The sequence below is a fragment of the Eucyclogobius newberryi genome, unplaced genomic scaffold, assembly GCF_026437365.1.
Source record: "Eucyclogobius newberryi isolate DKJ021-1_F unplaced genomic scaffold, fEucNew1.0.hap1 SCAF_4, whole genome shotgun sequence".
Lineage (NCBI taxonomy): Eukaryota > Metazoa > Chordata > Actinopteri > Gobiiformes > Gobiidae > Eucyclogobius > Eucyclogobius newberryi.
The window spans coordinates 13,919,278-13,945,757 of NW_027316056.1; the positions used below are offsets into that span (position 1 = coordinate 13,919,278).

The following is a 26,480-nucleotide window of genomic DNA, read 5'->3' on the forward strand; positions in this document are numbered from 1 at the left end:
AAAATATATGTGAATGACTTTAGTTGAAGGAATGTTTGCAAGAGAAAAAATGTCTTTTGTGTGAATTATGCATGAAATGCAGATGGAATGAGCACCTATTGTGATGTCACATGTTATTTTCTCCACAAATATTTCCAAGGTAGTTTATCATTATGACAATTATGTGTATTGTTTAATCTGTACACAATTGTGTAAAAGCTTACAATGTTTATTTGGAGTCGTCTTAAAGTCAACAATAAAATAGTTTTTGCTTATTCTTGTTTTTCTTCTTCTTTGGTGGTTTATGGCGGTTGGTATCAAAGTGTTACATTTCCGCCACCTACTTTTATTTAAATATTTAATAACACTGGCTTATAATAATAATAATAATAATAATGATAATAATAAATAATAATAACTAGATGCCGTGCAATGGCAACAAGACATTGCGAGTGACTGCATAATACATGGCCATATGCCGTACAGTTGCTGTGACGATGATGTCACCAGTCGCCAACATTCCGTCACTCTGTAGACGAAATAAAATAAATACTTGAACTATATCAAATTTAAAAAAAACATTAATTATATGTTGTTTCCCCTGTAAATAACGGGAATAAAAATACACAAAGCTGAATATTTAAGAAAAATTAAGATGACAAAATTTTTTACTTTTCTTATAGTCCAAGTTTAATATTTTCCAAAAATGTGAAGGCGCCATTTATTATTTATTTCAAACAAAGACTCTTACACATTTCATCACATCAAGGTAAAGATATGCAAAGATGTTGAGAGAAGCAGAAAGACAAACAGTCAGACACCACAATTATAGCCCTCATCTGGGAAAATGAGATTGGGGTCCAGTTATTCACACGTAGACGCTTGAAATGTAAAAGTCGAGAATCAATCAACATGACATTTTATGCATTGAAAATTGTCCTCTTTTTATGAGAAAGATGTAGCAGAACTTGAAATCAAAGACAAATGTTGGCGCAGGTAAACGTTGAATGGACGTAAGCTGAAGCTAGTTACAGAAGGTTTAATCCTGTATATATAGACATGCTCCATGGCTGTAGCCCTCAAAACGGTCCTTTTTTAAATACTTAAAATGTATTTGGTAACCGACAACAGGGACATTTAAAATGGGTTAGAACAGGCTCGTCAATCCACAAAAAGATTTACAAGTGCTGCAGATAATACAAAATTATTCTTCTCATGAAAACTTATTCAAACAACATTTCAAATTTTTATGTTAATTTACTTTTATACTTTAGTTATTAATGACAATTTCAGTCTTTAAATGACAACAGACGCATGTAATTATGTAAATGAATCCACTTTAAACTTGTAAATCAACTCATTTTCACATTTGAATGGACTTTTCCTCAATATTTTTGCATATTGTTGTCCTTTGTTCTGTAACGAATAACATTTGTACAAATTAAGAACAAATGTAACCGTTTTGATTTGGTGTGTTAGAAAATAGCATGCTGTTCTGTCCAATTTCCAGTGGTTCCAGTGGTTAAAAGAAAAGATTTCTAAGCATATTTTTAGTATAACTTTACAAAAGGCTAAAATGGTATAGACACATGGCTCTTAAATGGCTGTATTTCTGAAATCTTGCAAACTCTACCCTCTAAAGCCCTCGCTCACTCCACACCATCATGCAATCCAAAAACAGTAACAAAACTGAAAGCATTGCAGCATCAATATATGACGACTGACGCTCCCTCGTAACAACAAGTAACATTCTCTCCAAAAAGACAAATATAGGCTCTGTTATGTAAAAGTAATAGTTCAACAATGGCAGTTCATATCACAGCTCTCCCCATTTCAGGCAAGTAATTGATTAGAGACTCCTAATCACTACGAGCACATTCAAAATTCAATATCATCAAGGCATCTTTCTTGACCTCTTTAGTTCCTCTTTACCTCACACAAGACGGCAAATGTCTCTGGAAGGACGCAAGAGACAAAAGCAAGTAATAATCATGATAAATCTGGCTCAGTTTTACTTTGACACTGGCGCATTCTAATAATCTCCAACCAAGCACCCATAAAATCTCCTATTTATATACTCTACAAATATTATAATGATAGAGTTTTTATTTCACACGATAGAAGTAGAAACGTATTGCTTCTAGACTAGTAGATTACAACGCTAAGAGTTACACGACATAGAGGTTTTATCTGAAGTTAATGAGACAAAATGGTAACTGTGAAGTGCTGTTGCCTTGAATCATTATCGTTATAAACGTCGCAGTTATCGCAACACTTTTTTTTAATGTTTCATTTAACCGTTTGCTTTGACACTTGACCTTGAAACACCCGATAAAGCAAAGACGGTGTGGCGAGTCCGTAAATGTAACAGCACGTCCAGTCCGTTCAACGCGTTTGGATGAGGTTTGCGTTTTTCAAAAAGTGCTGCGTGTTCATGTGAATGCATAAATGTAACAGCGCCCTCCAGTGGCGTTCATCCCATCTTGAACGAAATATTGCTTTGTGCAGCTTCCTCGCCTCGCATAAACATTCCGCTTATGCTCGGGTTTTAAAACGTGACCCAACGATGACGCCAGGCGCAAAAAATATATGACCTTTGTGCAAAAATGAGCCCTTTGAATCTGTACACATAGTTTTTGTTTTTGCTTGTGAATGGACTTATTTTTTCGGTTTTGTGCAGGCATGCGTCGGTTCCTTTTAGAGACTCGCTGTGCAATAAGGAACAAATGCGAGGTGGTGGAACAGGCTGACGGTTGGAGAATGGAGGATTATGGGAGTTGACGTCCTCCTCAAAGTCTCCTTTCTCTACCTGGAGATCATGGAGCTGGACTGTGATTGGTTGGACGAGGTGGTGGCGGCGCTGAGCTGAGAGAAGCCGCTGTGGCTGGACTCCAGGCTCGTCATGGACCCTCTGAAGAGAGCAGAGCAAAGAGTTACAAATGATTTACAGCTGGATTTAACGTTCAGCCAACACTTTATTTCAGGTTGCACTTATTAATGTATAGCTAACTGCTCATTTGTGTACTTGTAAGTGGTAACTTTGGAGTTTGTGAATACATCTTTTCCTGTTGTGTAAAGCACTTTGTAGAGCAACATTTGTACACAAAGCAATCCAAATAAACCGGCCATGCTTTGCCTGTTTTTCAAGGGGGTTTAGTTCAAGGACAGATTTATACTTTATTCTTACTGGGATACTGATATAATTTGAGCTTATATATATATATATATATATATATATATATATATATATATATATATATATATATATATATATATATATATATATATATATATATATATATATATATATATATATATATATATATATATATATATATATATATATATATATATATATATATATATATATATATATATATATATATATATATATATATATATATATATATATATATATATATATATATATATATATATATATATATTTGATAACTTTATTTCTTCTGCTGGTTGGTCTGTGAAAAAAATAATTCCCACTTGTAGATGAATAAAGGTAATTCTGATTAATGTATTTAATTAAATTTATTTATGCAACGAGCAGGTGCCCCAAAGAGCGAATAATGAGGTTTTATTCTACATAACCATATTCTGCTATAAATGAAACACTTTCCCATTAATAAACTTTAGGACAGGAGGTTATTAATAGGAACATGTTTGTAAAGGTCTTTTCGCAGGTTATGCGGAATAAGACATAAGGGACAAATAAATAAAAATGAACTTGCATTAAAACCACTTACACTTATGCAAAGAAGCAGCTAGTTTAATGCTAAGAAGTGTACCCTAAAATAAAGTGTTATAATAACCCCATGGCAATACAAACACCCACTAGTGACTAAATGTACATCTGTGCCCAGTGTACAAACACCCAAAACATGCTCAGGCTCTGCCACAGGCTGCACCCCTCAGTGTTCGGAAGACACTTACCAAGCCCAGTCCAAAACTAATGCCCCCTTTGTTTTGTATGTTTCATTGTTGTCTTGTTACAATTGCAAATGTTTAACAAATCAGAATAGATTTTTATTTACAGTATAGATTAAATATTTGGTTCTAATGTGCTTTTAGACTCAACATTGTGTGGTGGCAATATGCACGTTCAAGGACTTGCTGCCGATGGCAAAACATGACACCATTGGTTATTTTTTTTGTTAATCAAGGACCATGTTTTGTTTGGGTTTTTTATCAAAATAAAGCCACATACATGTTCAGTTATTTTGAAAAAGCTTTCCCATAGCTACACCACAAAAATATGTACTACAGCAGCATTACTACAATAAATGTATTTTCAACAGAGACAGATAAATGATGAACAAGTGAAAAAAATATTTAAATAGTTGGATAATGCAAATTAATGGGTGTCAAAATGAAATGTACACATGATGATGAATGACCATCTAAAATGTTAAGATTGTGTGGCTATTCAACCCAAAGATTACACATTTTATTAGTCGTCATGCAAGCAAAATGAAGCCAGCCTGTGTGTGGTAGATAACTTAAGTGTTATTCTCTGCGATCAGCCAAAACAATCTGTTAGGCAACGCTGAGAATCCATAAGCAAATTCAGATGCGCGAAAAGCATCTCTTTGGCTCTGCCGTTAAAAAGCGTTTGTTAAAAAACAGGCAGCAGCCAAAAGCAAAAAATGGCTTCAGCGGCGACGAGCTAATAAGGAGGAGGGGCAAACACGGTCCACTTACAAACTTCGCACATCATAGCAAGCCGTTCTTCAACAGGAAGAAGACAGAGCAGGAGTGGGTTGTAAGCAAAATCGGACAGAAAAAGCTGATTAAAAGAAATCTCAACAGCATCTTCAATTCAGCCCTACAACGGCATTTCAACAGGAGCTATTCGAAAAGTCAATATACAGCATCACGGATAAATCAGACGTCGTACAGAGGCGAAGGGAGCGGTTGTGGGGATAAAAACGGAAGGATACGGCAGTGAAAATGAGCGATCTAAAAAGGACGGGTGCTTTGAATAAATAAAAACACTAACACTATGATCACACGCCAAATTATGACTGAATAATACACATTTATATTGAATGAAATGTTCAGATACGTTTCAAGTTGTCGGCAAAAAAGTACCAACCTGAAGTCCTCAGAGCCCAGTACTTCAGTGTAGTACATGACTTTACACTTGTGAGAGGAAACCTGCAGCGTTGCCAAGACGTCGTCCACCCGGGGCAGGTTTGTGGCGGAGCAGGCCGGCATGTTGTGGAATTTCCACTGGAGGATGTAGAACCCGGGCCACCGCGTGATGTGAGAGCCCTGAGCAGAAGGAGGATTCACGCTTTGAAGTGACATTATACTGATGGATTTAGTTCAAACATCACTAAATCTGCAATAGTGCTGTGGATTACAAACTAGTTTTCAAGTAAGTAAGCGAATAGGGTTGTGAGAGGTATCGAAAACCAAATACCAATCGATACAAGATACACGTTTGAATAATATACAAAAATTCACTTAAACAGGACAAAATGTGACCTTTTCTGAACAGTTTTAGAATGAGCTCTTTATCAGATCCAATTTAAAACATATGGTAAAGTTTATACTAGTTCTGTTTTATTTTCTCCTTAAATGTGTTGATTTATGTGCTGCTACTTTTTCACGTTGGCCAAGGTCACACTTGAATAATAAATGTATTTATAAAAAATATATATATATATATATATATATATATATATATATATATATATATATATATATATATATATATATATATATATATTGTGTGTTGTTCACTTAAAATAGATATTAAGTATTGAGCATATTCCTTAGTGTCGAAATAAGAGTTTTGAAATGTTTGTATCGGGAGAACACAATGGTTACTAGCAACAACAACAACAACAGATTTAAAAAAGAAGAAAACTCGGCAACAATGTGATTAAATGACATTTCACAAACACATCCCTAAATTAATGAATGGATGTTTAGTTTAGTTTGTAGTCTGGCTATTTGTCTTTGGAAAATCAGAGACGGAGCATAAATAAAACTCGAATAAACTGTAATAAAACCATATCGTTTATACAGAAAACAGCTACTATGGATTAACAGTTTTTATTGCATTTTAGTGATTTATTTATTCAAAGACTGATTGTTTATTGCCTCTCTGAAAGCAGCTGGCCACTTTGAACTTTACTGCATGATCTAATGAAGTTAATATCCATCTGTCTCGACATATTCCAGAATAACTACTTCCACACAGTAAGTAGAAGGTGTTTTTGTCAGTTCTGTCCTGGGTGCAGACCTGTACACTCTCGCCCTCTTTGCAGGTGAGCGGAGACTCCACCATGCTGTAGTCCAGGCCCAGCGTCCAGGACTTGTCGATGAGCTGGACGTTGTTTCCTCCGGGAGACGTGATGCCGTGAGCGCCCAGAGGGTCCTTACGCGGGGCCTGAGCGGCGCGTTTGGAATGGTAGATGTTGAAAACCACGTCTCCTTTGCACACGTCGAAGTCCCAGGTGATGACGGAGGAGGCGTCGATGATGTCGATCACGATCTGCAGCGGCAAGTTCGACATGTGGAGAGGAAAGAGCGTGAGAGAGTTGGCCTTATTCCTAAATCCTTTTACATTTACTGTGAAACACACTTTCTTTTTTTTTTCTCTTTTGACAATGTTACCGGACTGTATCTTTATTTACACACAAGTTTTGATTGGTCTGTGTTTATTCTTTCAATAATAAAAAAAAAAAAAACATTTACTGTGAAATTTAAATCTGTTAATCGATTATTGGGAGAACTAATCACAGCATTTGCATCTGTGTGGCAAACATTTAGAAAGCCCACTCAACGTTTCTTTGTGAAGGATGTTCTTATAACACCATGACCTTGTGAAAAGTGTGAACTGGTTATTCAGCCGTCTTACACAACGTGTCAAACTGCAGCAGTTCACTCATGTACCGCTAATCCCCACTAGATGGCAGGCCTTGTTAAAAAAGCAACATCTTCGTTCAACCTTAAACAGCACATGCAAGTTTACTGTCTGGCGAATTCACTGCCTTGTCTTTCTGGAAATTGCAAAGTTTATCGTCCATTTCGTGGAATATTCCAGCAACATTTAATAGAGAAGAGAAGACGTTGACCCTCCACTGAGAAACGTACATAGTTGCGCTAATGATAATAACCCGTGCGTTTGTTCTGACCTCGTGTGGAGCTCCTTTGAAGATGCTGGAGCTCTGGTAGATGGTCTCTGTCCACAGGCGCACGTCCTCGTTCTCCAGCTCCTCGGGCGTTCGGTACATGGACTTTGGAACCAGGCCGCCCTCGGGCACCTCGCACTGAACCAAATAAACCAGGAATATTAACATACAAACAAGAGCAAGACATAGTATTTAGTAGTTGGACGGTATTTAGACTGGATTTAAATAGAATTATAAAATGTTAGTTATGTAATCTTCATTGGGGAAACTTGTCTAGCACAATTTTCTCCCTGCCCAACATTTTCAGTCTTAATTCAGTCTTAAATCAACCAAAAGTCCAATTAGTCAGATAATTATTGTTCTAGACGTCTGCAGAAAGGAGATGATGATGATGGTGGAATATTTCAAAATGGATTATGAACTTATTCTGCAGTTTTACAATAATGTAAATATACTTGTACTTCAATCTACATGTACTTCTTTTCTTTGTCAGTGCACTTTGTGTGGTCGAATCATAGTCTCGATCAAGTCTTTAGACAACCAAGCATTTCTTTTGTCGACTGCAGCCTTAATTGATTGAGTGACAAAGTATTTAATGTCTGTTTTTAAATACCCACCATACACTCTCCTCCGAGGAAGTCCGGGATAATCTCCTTGTCTATGTAGTCCACCAAGCCGCCCGGACCCTGGTAGTCATTGCCCGCGTAAATGAGGAACTTCTTGCGTGTGTTTTCATCAATAAACGGGCTGACCTGCAAAGAAAGCAGACCAAAAACCATGTACGCCCAGAAACTATTTGGAAAACGCGCTGTATTTTATCACTTGTGAACAGATCGGCGTCGCACCAGTGTCCAGAGGACGGGGAAAACACGGGGGGCTCTCAAGATAAGCAGGCGTCCCAGAGTCTCGGGATAGTTGGCCTCCACGACTTCGATGATCCGCAGCAGCGCCTTGACTCCCGGTCTCCACAAGTGACGCATGTTCAGTCCCTCCAGGTCGACCAGACACGTCCAGCAGCTAGGAGAGACGGAGAAGGTCGCAGGGTTGATAAATACTGCAGACACTCAGCAGCTGCCCTCCCTGTCAGCGAGGCTTAAGTGGGCACAGTAATACTCGCTAAATTTGGATGCCTTTCAGTGCCCTCCACAACTCCCCGCTCGTGTATTCGTGTGCGACGTGTTTGGACCCATTCATAATTTGCTCACGACTGGCTTGTATCCCAGTCACCTCCAGTTGTTTGAGTAAGCCGACACTTGACAGATACTAGCTAAGTTCCCGTCGCTTTGGGAATTAGGTCACGGCGAGAGGATGGGAATACAAAAAAGATGCATTTTGTCTATGTATAGCCATTTGAACGGATTACAAATATTATAGTGAGAGCTCAGCAAAATAGATTGGGAACATTTTCCATAGTTTGTGTCGTAGGGGTGTTTTTGCATACTCTCTACAACAATATTTTGATGGTATTTTTACAATGCAACAAGAATTTGATTGTAAATATCTCAGTTGAGGTTCATGTATTGTACGAAATGTGTTGGGCCATAAAATGAATCACAAATGAGCAGAAATATCACTCATTTGCGAGCGAACACTGCACATTTCTGTCTATTTGAGGTCATTTTAATTGTTGTAAATACAATACAAGTGTATTTCCAAAACTACAACGGCGATATTATTCAGATTTCAATACATTTCCCCCTTTAGTTTGTTGCCTCATCCAAGTTATGAACATTACTATACGAAATGTACAATATAAACTGCTTCCACAACTATAACTTTGTGTGTCGTACCTGATCGGTCGGCCGAAGACTTTGGTGTTTTCCTCACAACGTCTCAGTCCTTCCTCGTTTATAGAAAGAACCTACAACAGACATACATTTAGCTTGATTCTTCGCAGACGTCACTGTGCTGGCGCTCTTGTCAGTTGCTGTGTGCGTTCATTACCTAACCTGTAAGCCGGCCGCCACTGACCTACAAACTGCGGTAAACTCCAGCGCACACAGACACAGACCTAGTTTTGCACAGGCAGGTTACATACGTGTCTGAGCAGCGACTCTTCACCCAGGGCTCGCACCAGTCCTTTTGTGTCCATGTGACCCAGACGCAGGATGTACAAGGGCCGACCGTCTACGGGAGAACACAGGCACAAGTTTAGCACCTTTTTATTTGTACAGTTATGTAGGGCGAGGTCACGCGATGTTTGTATCATCCTAAAGAGCCTATAATATTTGAGTTTCTATGGTAATATTTGTCTTTGAATTGTTGACCTGGATTATGGTTAATATCGCTATATTTACAGGGCCTATGCACGTTAAACTAATTGTATTAAACATCTTCGCATAGGGATGTCAAGATTATTCAGTTAATTTAAGTAATTATTCAGGTCACAATGCAATTGAAGAACTAAAAAAAATCATAATTCTGACTATTAGAAGCGAAAAGAAGTCATTTCGATGTAAAGGGCTTTTAAAGTGGGTGTTTTTTATCACAATAACTTTACTTCTGCATTCAGAAAAGTGATTGGTCACACCCAATTGGAACGGTAGTGTATTATAGTGTATTAGAAAGGAAGAAAATGATTTAATTTTCATTTTGTTACATGTCAATAATAGCAAATAATTGTTGAAAAAAATTTGATATCGTGACTTCCCATAGTATCGAAACAAAAAGAAAATCCTTATCACACAAGCATAAAATTGGAAAGACAAAGACAAGACAACATGGCAAGTTTATGGGCACAAAATAAATTATGTTTGTAGATTTTTTTCTCAAATAGTCAATAATCCATGAAAGAAAACAGTCAGCAGTCTTCCAATTTAGGATACAACATCAAATTCAACACAGGTTTTTAGGACACGATGCTGTACCTCTGTCGTGGTGGTGCCAGCCGCCTGTGTAAAAGTCCTGAAGGACCAGAGGAGAGGTCCAGGTCTCCAGGAGATAGTCCACCTGGTGCTGCTTCCTCCAGGTCAGAGACTGGCACAGAATCTCCCGCGCTTTGTCGATGTTGAAGTCCCGCGCACGCAAGAAACGAAGGATGTGCTCATCTTTCGGAATCTAGAAAACGGATAAGAAATATTGTCAATGTAGACGTGAGTTCCACCAGAAATAAAAGCAATTATAAAAGTATGTATGAAAGTGATTAAATAAGTGATAATAAGTGATAAACTAAAGATCACCTTTCCCTTGTGCGTTTCATTCAGCCATTTCCGAAGTCTGATGAGACAGCTCTCCTGCAGCGGAGTGAGGTCGCCAAGGTAACGTTTGATATAATCTGCATCCAATTTATCTGCAACAAAGCAAAAAATCTATTAAAGCTGCACAGTACAATGCAAATCATGTACTGTGTTTAAATAAATAAACTTCACCAGCACAATATATATCAGTATACAGAGCCTATATTATGTGCACTTTTTAGCATATCTTTAATCAGCCTTAATTCTCCAGCAGAGGCCGATAGTTTTTTTTGGTCGAGCTGCTGCCTAAGCAATAAACAAAGCTTTATTTTAACACTTCAGTGCAAAGAGGGAACTGCACAAAACGAGACGACACTGCCCCCTTAAAAGTTTGTATCGGCCATTGGTTTCTCTGGATTCTAAACTATTGGTATCAGCATCGTCCATGGGGAAAACAACATACCGGTCAATCTCTAATAACGATATAGTTAAACCATCGTGTCAATCAAATTCAACCCTACATTCTTGATTTCTCCTAATTAGTGTTGCCACGGTACTAAATTTTCAAACTCGATTTAGATACAAAGGGATATCAATACACTCAATTCTCAATACTGATGCCACAATGTTATTTTTTTTGGTCAAAGGTTTAAGATGATAAACTGACATTTTCAACACAAAATAATTGTACTTTATCTAGCTTTCTGCTGAAGATCATTCTAAAACTTTACTGTTAAAGTCTTGTGTTTTTAATCGATACTTCACACTCCTCCTAACAGCGACGGTTTACCTTCATTTCAAACCTCTTGTGGTAAAAACAAACTAATATTGCAGATGAAATGCACTGATTATGTCTAACAAATTCCTCTAAACAGAAACTAAAGAAGCTCCACCTCAGCACATCCAGTACATCATCTCGTTATTTCATGGCTTGAGTTTAAGTTGAGGCTCAGACCTTCAGGCGTCCCGGTCAGCAGCTCCAGTAGGCTCTCCGTCTGCAGCACCAGGCTGCTCTCCTGCTTGGTTTCTCCGCAGGCTCCGTCCTTGGTGTCGGCGGGCGTGGGGACGGCAGGGGTAATGGGGGACGTCGGGAGCGCGGGGAGGACGCAGGGGCTGGTGAACAGAGTGGTGGGCCTGGGCGGGGCGGCGGGCTGCGAGGAGGGCGACCAGCGCGGCACCTGCATAATGCCCTCATCTTCAAGCTCCTTCAGGTAGAACTCGATGATCTCTTTTCCCTAGAAGAGGAAACAAAGACGTTAGTTTAACTGGCCAGTAAAAATCTGATCGCTCAAATAAACGGATAACCAAAGAATTAGATCACATTTTTGGTATTTTTTACGTGAACAAGAGATCTTTAGAGCAACTGTTGTAGTAGTAGTTTTTGCCACTTGGAAGTTTGCAACATTTTCCTTGTCACAACCTGCACGTGTAAATAATCAGAAAGAAATCTCCAGAAATCAGATGATCAGATTTTCGGTTCTGCATGGAAACATAGCCACTGTTGGTTTTTCAAGTAATAACTGGTTGTTAATTTTATTTGATCTTTTTTTGCACAAAAGACTGTAATTTTCAACACAAATTGCATTTCTTTCTTCATGTTACAATGTGATCTTTGATAAAGCTCAAGATCATTTTGAAACTCTTTAAAACCATTCTTACTACTATTTTTAGTTGTATTACCAATATATTCAGTGTTAAGAAATTCCCCTTGTGGATTAATACAGTTTGTCTGAAATGTATAAATATAAAAGCCACTATCTTTTGTTAATAGATTATGTTTTATTGTTACTCGAAATGTCTTGAAAGATTAACTGTGCATGTATTCCTTCTAGAAGATTCTGCATTTACATAATGCTTTTGAGGGGACCAGTTCTGTTACATGGCAGCCAGTGAGTCAGTGTCCACAGCGAGCGACCCACTGCCCACATCCAATGATTATACAAGTCTTTTTAAGCCGATACAGCCCGAGAAAAGTGACTCATTCGTCCAAAACCCCTTTGACAGCGCCACTCATTTCTCACAACAGAATATCCATTTCCATCTTCAGACACTTACAAAACCTTCTCTGTAATGTTTTCATAAGCTATGAACATAAGAGTTATGGAATACATTGTTGACACCTTTTTGATGCTGCCGGCGTACTGCTTCATGGCAATCTTTTCCACTGTGCTCTCAAAGCCAAAGAAGGACTTGATGTCCAGGCTGGCCGTTTGCTCGAAGCAAGTCCAGTCTTCATTCTCGGGATGAACCTGTGGAAGACACAACGCAAATATGTCAACTAATATATTAAGGACAGCCTTTTATAACCTACCAAATTGTTATAACAGAAATAATAATAAGTTTAAAAACAACAACACTAAAATCTAATGTAGAAAAATGTAACTTTAGTGTGGTCTCAAATGTCAAACTCTATTTTAATAGAAAGGAATATGCTCCATTCTCGATACACACTTAAATGCCAATATGAAAATTCAGAATGCTCTTCATTAGGTCAAAGGTTTTAGACAATAAACTGAACTTCTCAACACAAAAAATGCACTCTTTATTAAATATTGAGATCTTTCTGATAAAGCTGTTCAGAAACTGTCCTATTTTGTCCTGTTAAAGTTAGTGTTTGGATGGATACTTCCTCTAATGAGTACCCGTTTCATCATTTAGTACCCGTTTTTTGATACTTTTGACAACCCTATTCTGCTTTTTCAATAACAAAGACACTCATCATATAAAAGCGGCTTTACAAACCCTTTCAAACATTTAAAAATAATTAAACACTCATCTAAACGCTATAGTGTCCCTCCATAGTGAACACATTCTACATAAAACTATAGAGATGTTACTATGGAAACCACATACCCAGCATCACCAAAGGATGTTGCACGAACGCCATGATTACAGTGAGTGGGAGGCCATGTGTCAGCCTGGCCATTAGAATCCTACACAACTACATGGCTTTACGCGTGTTCTTTTGCACATTCCTCCACTTGCATTTCATAGGAGCCAAATGCGTCCTCGAGCTCGGGGCCGGCCGCGTCATTAGCCATGACTACCGAGCTATTTGCGCCTTAGCCAGTCCATTAGCTCAGTTTAATTGCACTGTCCACTCCACTTACGCTTTGCACTGTTCGAGCGCGGGAGAAGATCAGAGCGGGCAGAAACTAAAAGTAGCAGGGTTAGAGCCTACAGCAAAGTGCCCAGCCTCATTTACTCAAGGTACACGGAACATGGAGTTGTAGTACAAAGAGGTAGAAAAGGGCATGGCTAAGATCGGGGAGCGGAACAACTGGGACGAGCCTCAGTGCAGTGAAAGAAGCAGCGGCTCCAGCGGCTTCGCACACGCCAATCTTAGAGGTTGTTGATGTTTTTGTCCAAAATGTGGGATCTACTGTATCTGTTTAATTAAAATGTTTGGGTCCGGAATAGTCAGAAGCACCCAACGGGACAATTGAGTTGTTTGTGTTTGTTGTTACACCTCAGTATGAATTAGGGCTGCAACTAATGATTATTTTATGATTTTATCTGTGTTATGTGAAATGCTTTATGTACAAATTGTGCTCTAAAAATAAACTTGCCTTGCCTTGGTTAATCTATTTGTTGTTTGGATTGTAAAAGGTCTGTGAATATGAGGTTTGTACTTAATATGGCGATAAAAAAGACAATAACAACATTTCCTTTTCACATTTCAAGTCTCATTTGGATGTAATACCTGTTCTGTCTGAGTCACATCAAACCTCTTCATGTTTCGACGTCTATGTATAGTCCAGATAACGAATACTTGAGTAATAAGCTGAGGTTTTAGTTGCTATTCATCAGTTAAGAGTCAGCACTGACCGAGTAGCAGCAGGTCTCGTGGATGATGACTCTGTTGGAGAACGTTTCATTGTGCGACTCGATATGAAGTGTCCTCTCTTTACGGTTCAGAGTGTTTCTCTGGATGAAGTAAACATAGTCCATGCCAGCGATCTGTTACAAAAGATAATAAAACCAGCGAATTAGATCACTTTAACAAGTCATATACAGGTAAATTGAATTACACAATAGGAAATGCCAAGGCAAATGTATGTGTTATTATATCAGATATTAGTCAAAGTACGTTTTTCACATTCTACATCGACCACCGCCGGCATACCCTTTTGAGGAGGCGGGGGGCATCCACATCCAGGGCGCAGCGCCGTTCGATCTTGATGGTGCTGCCGTCTTCACTGGTCTCCTCGCTGACCACATCGCTGGCTACAAACATGGGGATGAGGTGGCAGGTGGGGAAGCGGCGCTCGTAGGCCTGGAACACAGGAGGAGGGAAGAACAAAATATGAGATTCAAGTCATACTAAGACTGAGATTGAAGCTGTGGTAGAATATGTAAAAAAAATGTAACCAACTATAGATAATTATATTTCCTATTTTCCTAAGGATGGGACGAGGGATGTGGATGAGATCTAGTAAGAAAAGATTGCCCCAATTGGTCAGGACAAAAAAATGGTTCAAGCGCAGGTAAATTTAATCTTTTGAGAAGATGCATTAAAAAGTCAGCAAAAATTTTAAACTCATTTTTTAAAATTGTGACGCCAAAACTGCAAACTGAACCTCAACAGGGTTTTTTTTTTTAATCATAAATGATGTCAAACTCTTTTCTTTTCTCATTCTTGTGGACCTAATCTCGTCTCATGGGAATAGTGTCTCGTCTCACCCCGAACTATAACACACGGCATGATAGGAAAATAAGGTGAAAAATATAAATCTTTGTCAAATTGAAAGCATTAAACATGATAAAACTAAAGCGATTGTGTGATTCTTTTTCTGATTTCTTCAACTGTAACCAAATGTAGAGGCTTTCCATCACAACAGCCGATAGAAAAAGAGTTCAAAGAGGTGGGAAGAATATGTGCCTTTGCAGAGAACAAGTGAGAGGCAAAACAAAAGCCCCTTAAGCTCGTCTCAGACCCATCCACGCAGCGCAGAATGGCTCTAGACCAATTTTAGCACTTGACCACAAAAGGTCTGAACACACAAGAGCGACCCGTGGCCAGGGAAAACACAATGTCTCCAACTGTTCTCTTAAAGGCATGAGACAAATCCTGCTTTACAGCAGACACAGTTACACAACAAAAGACAGATGGAAAAGCAACAAAAAATGATTTGCTCAACAGGACCAGAGTGTTACTTTGTTTTTACTTCATAACATGTGTCTCCACGTGTGTATGGTCTACAACAAATGACCTTCAAAACTACTCACTACTGGCCACATATTCTGACTAGAGCAGGAGTGCACACGGCTTCCTAACTCAATACACTAATGCCTAAATGAGAATTGTGGAAAAAAACGTTGATAAGGAAAAAATCATGGTGGCTGAACCAAATTTTTCATGTAATAAAGTACATTTGTCTTACAGAACAGATATAAAAAAGTAAAAGCAGCACTTAGGGTCAAAATGAGGCCGCAGTGTTCCGTCTGCATCCAGGTTTAAAGCGTTTTATTTCTTTTGCAAAGCAGGAAGAGTGCTAGATGTTGTTTGCATTATCATGAGTCATTATAAGCAAAACGCTCTCTGACCTCTGAAAGATGTGAACTGAGTCATACTCGGAATGTGTTAGGAAAGTAAAACATTTTGGCCACTCAAAACTGTTGTAAAAAAATGTTGTTTTCCCGCTTTTAGGACGGCACCTTTTATTGACTGTCCTTATTTAGTCCTTTTTGTTATAGCATTATCTTTTATATCATTTCAGCCAAGACTTTGTAAGACCAATACATTTCACTTGAACTTGTCATGTCAGAGTCGAGCACACCACTTTTCCCACATCTTGATTTTATACAATTACAAATCGTTGAGATTAGAGAATTTGAAGCCGTCTGATTAAGTTCGCAAAAGAACAATGCGTGATCAAGACTGACCAGGACAAACAGTCCACGACTAAAGAAAGCAGAGCAAAGAAGGACAAGGACTAAAGGACGCTGTGCGAACAAGACGTTCGGAGTCGGAGAGAGGCACCATCTGAGTTGTGCTGATAAAAGAGCCGTGTTCTGTGGAGCATGAACTCCATATGCTTCAGAGTTTCTCCAACAACAATCTGCTGTGCTGATGACAGACTTGAGTCATGTTAAGTAAAACAACATGAACAAACTCTTGGATAAGGAATAATAATCATGAGTTGTTGTCTAATGCTCCAACATTAGAGTGTGGAGAAAGTCAGTGCCGTGTATGAATATGACGAGTGAGTGATTGGTGGAGGTCGGAAATGTTCTTTAGTTATTTAGTGCACCTTAAACTTGGTTGTTTTATTTTAAATTATAGTACATACATAGTGTTTAACATTTACACTTTGTACCTTGTGCTGGACCAAATCAACAATAGTGCTGCAACTAACGATTATTTTAGTAGTCCGCAATTATATTTTCAATTAGTCAACTAGCATAATTTCAATAACTATAAAAAGGCATATCTACCAACAAATCAATTAACAAAAATAAAGAAAATTACTATTGTTTTATAGAAAAAGAAATGTGTGGTAATTTCCATAAGTCGCCCACTGCTCGTAGGGCTGCACAAAATGTTAGATTTTACCAGCAAGTTAGAAAATCAAACAAGTCAGTGGTCAATAACAGAGAAGCAGGTCAACTACAAATCTAAAAGCCTGACATAACTTAATGGTGACATAATATTTGTTTTCCATTAGTTATATTATTATCAATTATAGCGTTATCGCACATTTTCTTTTGTTTTTACACATTTTTGAACCCTATGGCCCTTCCCCGTTTGTCTTTCATACAACAGCATAGTCATGAGTGGACAACAGAACCATGGAGACGCTGAATCACTTCTGTCCACCGTCGCAGAAAATGCTGAGTCCTGTTTTCCAGTACGATTTACTCTCGAACACAGGTTTTGTACTGCGGTCATCACAAAAGCACCGGCTGTAAACATCATTCACGCACATTAAAAACAACCAGGCATCAACAGCTGAGCCCACCCAAAGAGTCTGCCAAAAACACCAGTGAACCTGAACACAAAGAGTGAATGAAGAGAGCAAAAACACCGGTCTTACTGTACACATGAAAGAAGAAACCCACAAAGAGCTGTGTGGGGCTTAAAATAACACAAAACCAAACAAATAGATGCACCTGCCTATTGTGTGCTCGGAATAGCTCGACATATTTCAGCTCTAAAAACAGGAAAACAAGGGCAGGTCGCTTTCAAAAAGGGAAGTACCCGGGAAAGCACCACTAGATTACAGTAAGGATATTTTAAAACGCAGTAATGGCTAAATATAAATGGACAGGATTGTTTTTTTCCAGATCAAAGGCAGATTTGACACCATTGGAGACACTAAACCACCATGGCACAGCCGTTTTGACACAATCTTTGATGCATTTTATTAAGTACAATGAATATACAGGCAGACTAGATTAGAACATAGGTAGTTGAGTGATAAGGGTGTCGAGATGATTGGGTTGATCGATAATCAGGATTATTCAGGTCACAATATCAAAAAGAAAGACCTAAATCTAAATACATGTAAATGGAAAGTACATTTAGTCTGGCTGTTTTTGTCAAATTCAATTCATTTTGTCATTCAGTCCGTTTGATTTCGTAAAGATGGTCACAAACTTGAGGAACAGAAACACGGTAGAAAATGGGAATGAAAGAAAATGTAAGATTTCTCTGTCGTTTGGTCACATTCTCAGTAATCGTGAACAATTGTTGAATCATTTCTCAATAATTGTAACATCCCTAAAGAATAGACACATTGATTGGCTCTGTCCCGAAGTAGAAAAAGGGAACAATAACAAACTGCAGAAGAATCGCAGAGACTAAAAGTACATTTAGAAAACAGTCATTTAACCTGTTTTGAGGGCTCGGCCACTCTTTAATGTGCATTACTTAACCTACGACAACACGGTCATTGGAAGCACTTACGGTAAATATGTCTTGAGGCAATAGCTACCATATTACCATCGTACCAAACCATATCACTCACTGCAGCAATTATTATCCTTGCTTATATTCGTAGCAATGGCCGCAAATTAACCCTGGAAATCCATCTAAAACCAACAGAATCATATTACATAAGAAACGCACGGCTTGTTTTATGGTTTGCACTCAAAATGGTGTTTGCGAATGCTCATGTGGCAGTCAAATTAGTCCAACATTAAAAGCCTTGAACGACATAGTAACCCAGACAATACAGTGCACACAACCCCAACACTGCAAATACAGACACAAGTGCCCTTCATTTATTGGAACAGAAAGAGTAAACTAAAGCATGCCCCGAATGGCCAAGCTATGAGTAATAGTTTCTGTGTATGTTTTAATGGGACACAAGAGGGAGAAAGAAAAAAAAAATATGAAAAACAATACGCGTTTAATTAATGGCTTCCTGATTCCCACAAAGCAGTTCCCCGTTTTAGCAAACAAACTATGCAGCGTGCGTGCAAGGGAAAACAATATCTGGACTATGAAGGATTTAAGAGGCTTTGTAAAGGGACATTCGATCCACAAAGCAGTTGAATAGGACACAAGAACAGGGCGAAAAAACTAAATGTTTCGTTGGGAGGCGGCGGCGGCAGCGACGAGGTCGTTGGAGGCTCGTTCCCAAAACAGGCGATTCTCCCGTTTCCGTCGTGTCACGGCTTGTTGCGCGGCTGGCACGGAGCACAGAGGTGGCAAGCACGCACTGTTTGGCAACGCAATATTGTTGATGATCGCGCACGCGTTTCCCAGAGGCAACAAGAGGTTCTGAGCGTTTATTTTTACCTGACATTGTTTTATGTGCAAGACAAGAGACTCTTTTCACTGATGAAACATTTGATAACACAAAGCCAACTTCCAGGTCAAGTTTAACACGGTCATTTTGTAAGTTTTATGGTGTTGTTTACATTTTTTGAAAGTCCTTTTGAATATTTCCCTGGCAATTTAATCCAATAGTTGATCCTTTTTATTTTGTCTATAGCGTACAACATTTAAGCACAAACCTAAACTATTGTGCCACCTTATTTACGCTTGAATTAATAGTTTATGGCTGATCAGATATCTATGAAATGACCAGGCATTTTTGTCTTTCGCAGTTACGGTTAAATCTACGATCATTCAAGGCAGAATTGTCAAAATTGGCCCTTTACTGAATAGTTTCTGAATGATATATTATCACATTGTAATACATTTGATTTCGATACTAAAGCTGAGATTCAGGTCTAAAATGTAAGTATTGTGACACTTAATGGGCACAATGGCTGGGTTTTTGCTTATACAACCCATTGAACTTCTTACTTTTGAGCATTAATTGAACTTTTTGTCGGTGTCTGAGGGCTACAGAGAAACAAGGCCGTGCTCAAACAGCCACGGGAGTTCTTTTGTAACAATAATGAATCTCTGGAGCTTCTGAGAAACGTTGTGTAATAAAGATGACAGAAGCGCAGAGGCCAGTGGCTGTTATTATAATCTGATGGATCTTCTGGCAGTTCAGTATGAATTAAGTCTTTGTTCATGCGTTATTACTGTTAAACATGTAGTTATTATAAAGTATTACAGATTACACTGGATGTTAAACCCACAGCTTCAGCTACGCTGCCCTAGGAGTAACTATGCTGGGGGAAGTATGACAGCTTGAGCACTATCCTCTTCTTCTTCTGACTACTTATGCTATCAAACAATATTTATTTTTTGATTCCACTTGCAAACTGTTCACCGCCTTCTTTTCTTTCTCTCACTCCTGAGGACCTGTGGACCGAGATGCCCCTCCCCTGGTGAAGTGGTCCCTGCCCTGTGTGGACGGTCCCTCATCTGCCTGAAGAGTGGCTCCAGCTCGCTTCCGACGGTCCCTCATCTGCCTGAAGAGTGGGTCCAGCTCGCCTCCGACGGTCCCTCATCTGCCTGAAGAGTGGGTCCAGCTCGCCTCCGATGGTCCCTCATCTGCCTGAAGAGTGGGTCCAGCTCGCCTCAGACGGCCCCTCATCTGCCTGAAGAGTGGCTCCAGTTCGCCTCAGACGGTCCCTCATCTGCCTGAAGAGTGGGTCCAGCTCGCCTCCGACGGTCCCTCTTCTGCCTGAAGAGTGGCTCCAGCTCGCCTCTAGACGGTCCCTCTTCTGCCTGAAAAGTGGGTCCAGCTCGACTCAGACGGTCCCTCTTCTGCCTGAAGAGTGGGTCCAGCTCGCCTCCGACGGTCCCTCTTCTGCCTGAAGAGTGGGTCCAGCTCCAGTCTCCTTGTGTCCGTCTGTCCGTCTGTGAGAGTCGGATCTCTCCTTCACTGGAACTCCTCCAGGTTTCTACGCTTTTTTCCCAAAGAGGTTTTTTTGTAGTTTTTCCTGGCCGAGAAGGAGAGTCTAAGGACAGAGGACCCTGGGACATCGTCCCTCGCCACCACAGACATTGTCTGACTTCATCGCCACCACAGACATTGTCTGACTCCATCGCCACCACAGACATTGTTGATTCATTTCTCCCTGTGGCCCTCAGAGGCAACTGTTGTTGTGATTTTGGGCCTTACAAAAATAAATTGATTTGATGATTTGATTTGATGATGTTTTGCTCTTTTGATGTAATTTGAGCAGTTTTCAAATTATTAATGACGACGGTAAATATGCATAATTTTCCACACTTATGCGGTTATAAGATGGCTAAAAGGTCTTAACATAACATTTTATGAAATGAGTCTCCTTTAATTGACTAATTCAACTAGTAGGCTGAAACATAATACAAATAATAAAATGCTTAACTTGTAGAAAAACGCACAGTTTAGGTTTCACTGGTTTCACTATAATTTAATATCAAGCAGGTGAAAGAGAATATTGGCCCCGACTAGGATTTCAAATAAGCAATTACTGGTGAAAGCGTTCATTGCCAAAAGTTTAACAAGGGAGTGTCTCCAAATTCCCTGAACTCTCTTGTTTCCTCAGAACAAAAACGAAACAACACTGCTGACATCACCGGCTGAACAGGCCTTGGGGCGGGCGCTGCGCTCTCGGCCATGTGATGTCAAAGCTTCAAAGTGGAGTCATTATTTGCTCACGGGCGCTTGTTGGCTGCAGCTCCGTACGTCATGACGCGGGTCAGAGCACAGACTGCTCTTTATATGTAGGGAGATGTAGATTTATTGACTGGGGCATGGCTATCAGCGCTGGCCTAGCTTTCACAGAGGAAGCGGTCTGGTCGTCGGCAAAATTAGGGTCACTGGGAGATTTGGGAGGCGTTAGAAGACATAGATTACTGTTACAAAAAGTCTTCATACTGTATGAGAGTGTATATGATATTACTGCCAATTAAAACCAAGAGCAAAGGGCTTTCAAATTATGATCGGGTTTAAAAAGTAGGGCTGTGATCAGAGAGAGAAAATCGCAGTTGACTAAAGACGCGCACTGCAGAAGAAAAAGATGACTCACTCGCAAAATCTTAAGCGATCAACTGTCAACATAACAGTAAGGATATTTTAAAACGCAGTAATGGCTAAATATAAATGGACAGGATTGTTTTTTTCCAGATCAAAGGCAGATTTGACACCATTGGAGACACTAAACCACCATGGCACAGCCGTTTTGACACAATCTTTGATGCATTTTATTAAGTACAATGAATATACAGGCAGACTAGATTAGAACATAGGTAGTTGAGTGATAAGGGTGTCGAGATGATTGGGTTGATCGATAATCAGGATTATTCAGGTCACAATATCAAAAAGAAAGACCTAAATCTAAATACATGTAAATGGAAAGTACATTTAGTCTGGCTGTTTTTGTCAAATTCAATTCATTTTGTCATTCAGTCCGTTTGATTTCGTAAAGATGGTCACAAACTTGAGGAACAGAAACACGGTAGAAAATGGGAATGAAAGAAAATGTAAGATTTCTCTGTCGTTTGGTCACATTCTCAGTAATCGTGAACAATTGTTGAATCATTTCTCAATAATTGTAACATCCCTAAAGAATAGACACATTGATTGGCTCTGTCCCGAAGTAGAAAAAGGGAACAATAACAAACTGCAGAAGAATCGCAGAGACTAAAAGTACATTTAGAAAACAGTCATTTAACCTGTTTTGAGGGCTCGGCCACTCTTTAATGTGCATTACTTAACCTACGACAACACGGTCATTGGAAGCACTTACGGTAAATATGTCTTGAGGCAATAGCTACCATATTACCATCGTACCAAACCATATCACTCACTGCAGCAATTATTATCCTTGCTTATATTCGTAGCAATGGCCGCAAATTAACCCTGGAAATCCATCTAAAACCAACAGAATCATATTACATAAGAAACGCACGGCTTGTTTTATGGTTTGCACTCAAAATGGTGTTTGCGAATGCTCATGTGGCAGTCAAATTAGTCCAACATTAAAAGCCTTGAACGACATAGTAACCCAGACAATACAGTGCACACAACCCCAACACTGCAAATACAGACACAAGTGCCCTTCATTTATTGGAACAGAAAGAGTAAACTAAAGCATGCCCCGAATGGCCAAGCTATGAGTAATAGTTTCTGTGTATGTTTTAATGGGACACAAGAGGGAGAAAGAAAAAAAAAATATGAAAAACAATACGCGTTTAATTAATGGCTTCCTGATTCCCACAAAGCAGTTCCCCGTTTTAGCAAACAAACTATGCAGCGTGCGTGCAAGGGAAAACAATATCTGGACTATGAAGGATTTAAGAGGCTTTGTAAAGGGACATTCGATCCACAAAGCAGTTGAATAGGACACAAGAACAGGGCGAAAAAACTAAATGTTTCGTTGGGAGGCGGCGGCGGCAGCGACGAGGTCGTTGGAGGCTCGTTCCCAAAACAGGCGATTCTCCCGTTTCCGTCGTGTCACGGCTTGTTGCGCGGCTGGCACGGAGCACAGAGGTGGCAAGCACGCACTGTTTGGCAACGCAATATTGTTGATGATCGCGCACGCGTTTCCCAGAGGCAACAAGAGGTTCTGAGCGTTTATTTTTACCTGACATTGTTTTATGTGCAAGACAAGAGACTCTTTTCACTGATGAAACATTTGATAACACAAAGCCAACTTCCAGGTCAAGTTTAACACGGTCATTTTGTAAGTTTTATGGTGTTGTTTACATTTTTTGAAAGTCCTTTTGAATATTTCCCTGGCAATTTAATCCAATAGTTGATCCTTTTTATTTTGTCTATAGCGTACAACATTTAAGCACAAACCTAAACTATTGTGCCACCTTATTTACGCTTGAATTAATAGTTTATGGCTGATCAGATATCTATGAAATGACCAGGCATTTTTGTCTTTCGCAGTTACGGTTAAATCTACGATCATTCAAGGCAGAATTGTCAAAATTGGCCCTTTACTGAATAGTTTCTGAATGATATATTATCACATTGTAATACATTTGATTTCGATACTAAAGCTGAGATTCAGGTCTAAAATGTAAGTATTGTGACACTTAATGGGCACAATGGCTGGGTTTTTGCTTATACAACCCATTGAACTTCTTACTTTTGAGCATTAATTGAACTTTTTGTCGGTGTCTGAGGGCTACAGAGAAACAAGGCCGTGCTCAAACAGCCACGGGAGTTCTTTTGTAACAATAATGAATCTCTGGAGCTTCTGAGAAACGTTGTGTAATAAAGATGACAGAAGCGCAGAGGCCAGTGGCTGTTATTATAATCTGATGGATCTTCTGGCAGTTCAGTATGAATTAAGTCTTTGTTCATGCGTTATTACTGTTAAACATGTAGTTATTATAAAGTATTACAGATTACACTGGATGTTAAACCCACAGCTTCAGCTACGCTGCCCTAGGAGTAACTATGCTGGGGGAAGTATGACAGCTTGAGCACTATCCTCTTCTTCTTCTGACTACTTATGCTATCAAACAATATTTATTTTTTGATTCCACTTGCAAACTGTTCACCGCCTTCTTTTCTTTCTCTCACTCCTGAGGACCTGTGGACCGAGATGCCCCTCCCCTGGTGAAGTGGTCCCTGCCCTGTGTGGACGGTCCCTCATCTGCCTGAAGAGTGGCTCCAGCTCGCTTCCGACGGTCCCTCATCTGCCTGAAGAGTGGGTCCAGCTCGCCTCCGACGGTCCCTCATCTGCCTGAAGAGTGGGTCCAGCTCGCCTCCGATGGTCCCTCATCTGCCTGAAGAGTGGGTCCAGCTCGCCTCAGACGGCCCCTCATCTGCCTGAAGAGTGGCTCCAGTTCGCCTCAGACGGTCCCTCATCTGCCTGAAGAGTGGGTCCAGCTCGCCTCCGACGGTCCCTCTTCTGCCTGAAGAGTGGCTCCAGCTCGCCTCTAGACGGTCCCTCTTCTGCCTGAAAAGTGGGTCCAGCTCGACTCAGACGGTCCCTCTTCTGCCTGAAGAGTGGGTCCAGCTCGCCTCCGACGGTCCCTCTTCTGCCTGAAGAGTGGGTCCAGCTCCAGTCTCCTTGTGTCCGTCTGTCCGTCTGTGAGAGTCGGATCTCTCCTTCACTGGAACTCCTCCAGGTTTCTACGCTTTTTTCCCAAAGAGGTTTTTTTGTAGTTTTTCCTGGCCGAGAAGGAGAGTCTAAGGACAGAGGACCCTGGGACATCGTCCCTCGCCACCACAGACATTGTCTGACTTCATCGCCACCACAGACATTGTCTGACTCCATCGCCACCACAGACATTGTTGATTCATTTCTCCCTGTGGCCCTCAGAGGCAACTGTTGTTGTGATTTTGGGCCTTACAAAAATAAATTGATTTGATGATTTGATTTGATGATGTTTTGCTCTTTTGATGTAATTTGAGCAGTTTTCAAATTATTAATGACGACGGTAAATATGCATAATTTTCCACACTTATGCGGTTATAAGATGGCTAAAAGGTCTTAACATAACATTTTATGAAATGAGTCTCCTTTAATTGACTAATTCAACTAGTAGGCTGAAACATAATACAAATAATAAAATGCTTAACTTGTAGAAAAACGCACAGTTTAGGTTTCACTGGTTTCACTATAATTTAATATCAAGCAGGTGAAAGAGAATATTGGCCCCGACTAGGATTTCAAATAAGCAATTACTGGTGAAAGCGTTCATTGCCAAAAGTTTAACAAGGGAGTGTCTCCAAATTCCCTGAACTCTCTTGTTTCCTCAGAACAAAAACGAAACAACACTGCTGACATCACCGGCTGAACAGGCCTTGGGGCGGGCGCTGCGCTCTCGGCCATGTGATGTCAAAGCTTCAAAGTGGAGTCATTATTTGCTCACGGGCGCTTGTTGGCTGCAGCTCCGTACGTCATGACGCGGGTCAGAGCACAGACTGCTCTTTATATGTAGGGAGATGTAGATTTATTGACTGGGGCATGGCTATCAGCGCTGGCCTAGCTTTCACAGAGGAAGCGGTCTGGTCGTCGGCAAAATTAGGGTCACTGGGAGATTTGGGAGGCGTTAGAAGACATAGATTACTGTTACAAAAAGTCTTCATACTGTATGAGAGTGTATATGATATTACTGCCAATTAAAACCAAGAGCAAAGGGCTTTCAAATTATGATCGGGTTTAAAAAGTAGGGCTGTGATCAGAGAGAGAAAATCGCAGTTGACTAAAGACGCGCACTGCAGAAGAAAAAGATGACTCACTCGCAAAATCTTAAGCTTAAAAAAATAAACAGTTTTCCATAACCTTATAATCTAAATCAAACAAATTGGCGAACTACAGGTAATACGCTATCGACCGATTTATCGACTAAGCGATCAACTGTCAACATCCCGATTAAAAAGACAAAAAAAAAGGGCTTCAATCAAAAGTAGGTCATGGCTGCCAGGGACAAGGCCAGGCAAGAAATGGAAAGGGAAATTAACTTACCAGCAAATGTCATAGACGACGACAAGGAAAAAAGGGAACTTTGATGTTTTCAAATCAACGTAATGGATCAGCAAATCTTGATGAAGAAGGAGGAAATGTCTTTAACAGCCAGACATAAAATATGTGCTGCTCTACCTGCAATGTTTTGACTCAAGCCTAAGTCTGAGTCATTTTGATTTGATTTTATGCGGTCAAGAAAAAATGTTGGTTATGCACTGTATGATCAAAGAGCACATGTGGCCGTTGACTTGAATACCGTGCCAGCATTGTGCCTTTGGATAATACGTGCTTACTGTGTAGACTTACCTCAGCTGTACAAAATGTTTAAGCATGCTCTGTGATGTTACGCAACGCAGGGGAGCTGCACAAATGTTCTGGGCCAGTTTGATGCATTAGG

The 26,480-nt window shown here is 39.8% G+C and overlaps 1 protein-coding gene across 3 annotated transcripts in view; it reads right to left on the minus strand.

Annotated features, from left to right (window-relative positions):
* Positions 1-932: 932 nt before the first annotated feature.
* LOC140377049 (SEC14-like protein 1) overlaps positions 933-26,480 on the minus strand; it is a 38,011-nt gene continuing 12,463 nt past the window's right edge. For 2 of the 3 annotated variants that reach the window (XM_072462323.1, XM_072462321.1), the window contains 15 exons: positions 14,439-14,588; positions 14,141-14,272; positions 12,433-12,561; positions 11,268-11,547; positions 10,316-10,425; positions 10,004-10,193; positions 9,175-9,263; positions 8,927-8,997; positions 7,982-8,153; positions 7,754-7,888; positions 7,140-7,274; positions 6,245-6,496; positions 5,087-5,265; positions 4,693-4,719; positions 933-2,890 (listed from right to left, as the gene is read on the minus strand). In XM_072462323.1, coding sequence (XP_072318424.1) covers positions 2,785-2,890; positions 4,693-4,719; positions 5,087-5,265; positions 6,245-6,496; positions 7,140-7,274; positions 7,754-7,888; positions 7,982-8,153; positions 8,927-8,997; positions 9,175-9,263; positions 10,004-10,193; positions 10,316-10,425; positions 11,268-11,547; positions 12,433-12,561; positions 14,141-14,272; positions 14,439-14,588 — 2,157 coding nt within the window. In that variant the 3' untranslated portion in view covers positions 933-2,784. The remainder of the gene's footprint in view (positions 2,891-4,692; positions 4,720-5,086; positions 5,266-6,244; positions 6,497-7,139; positions 7,275-7,753; positions 7,889-7,981; positions 8,154-8,926; positions 8,998-9,174; positions 9,264-10,003; positions 10,194-10,315; positions 10,426-11,267; positions 11,548-12,432; positions 12,562-14,140; positions 14,273-14,438; positions 14,589-26,480) is intronic. The other variant, XM_072462322.1, reaches the window with a different exon arrangement.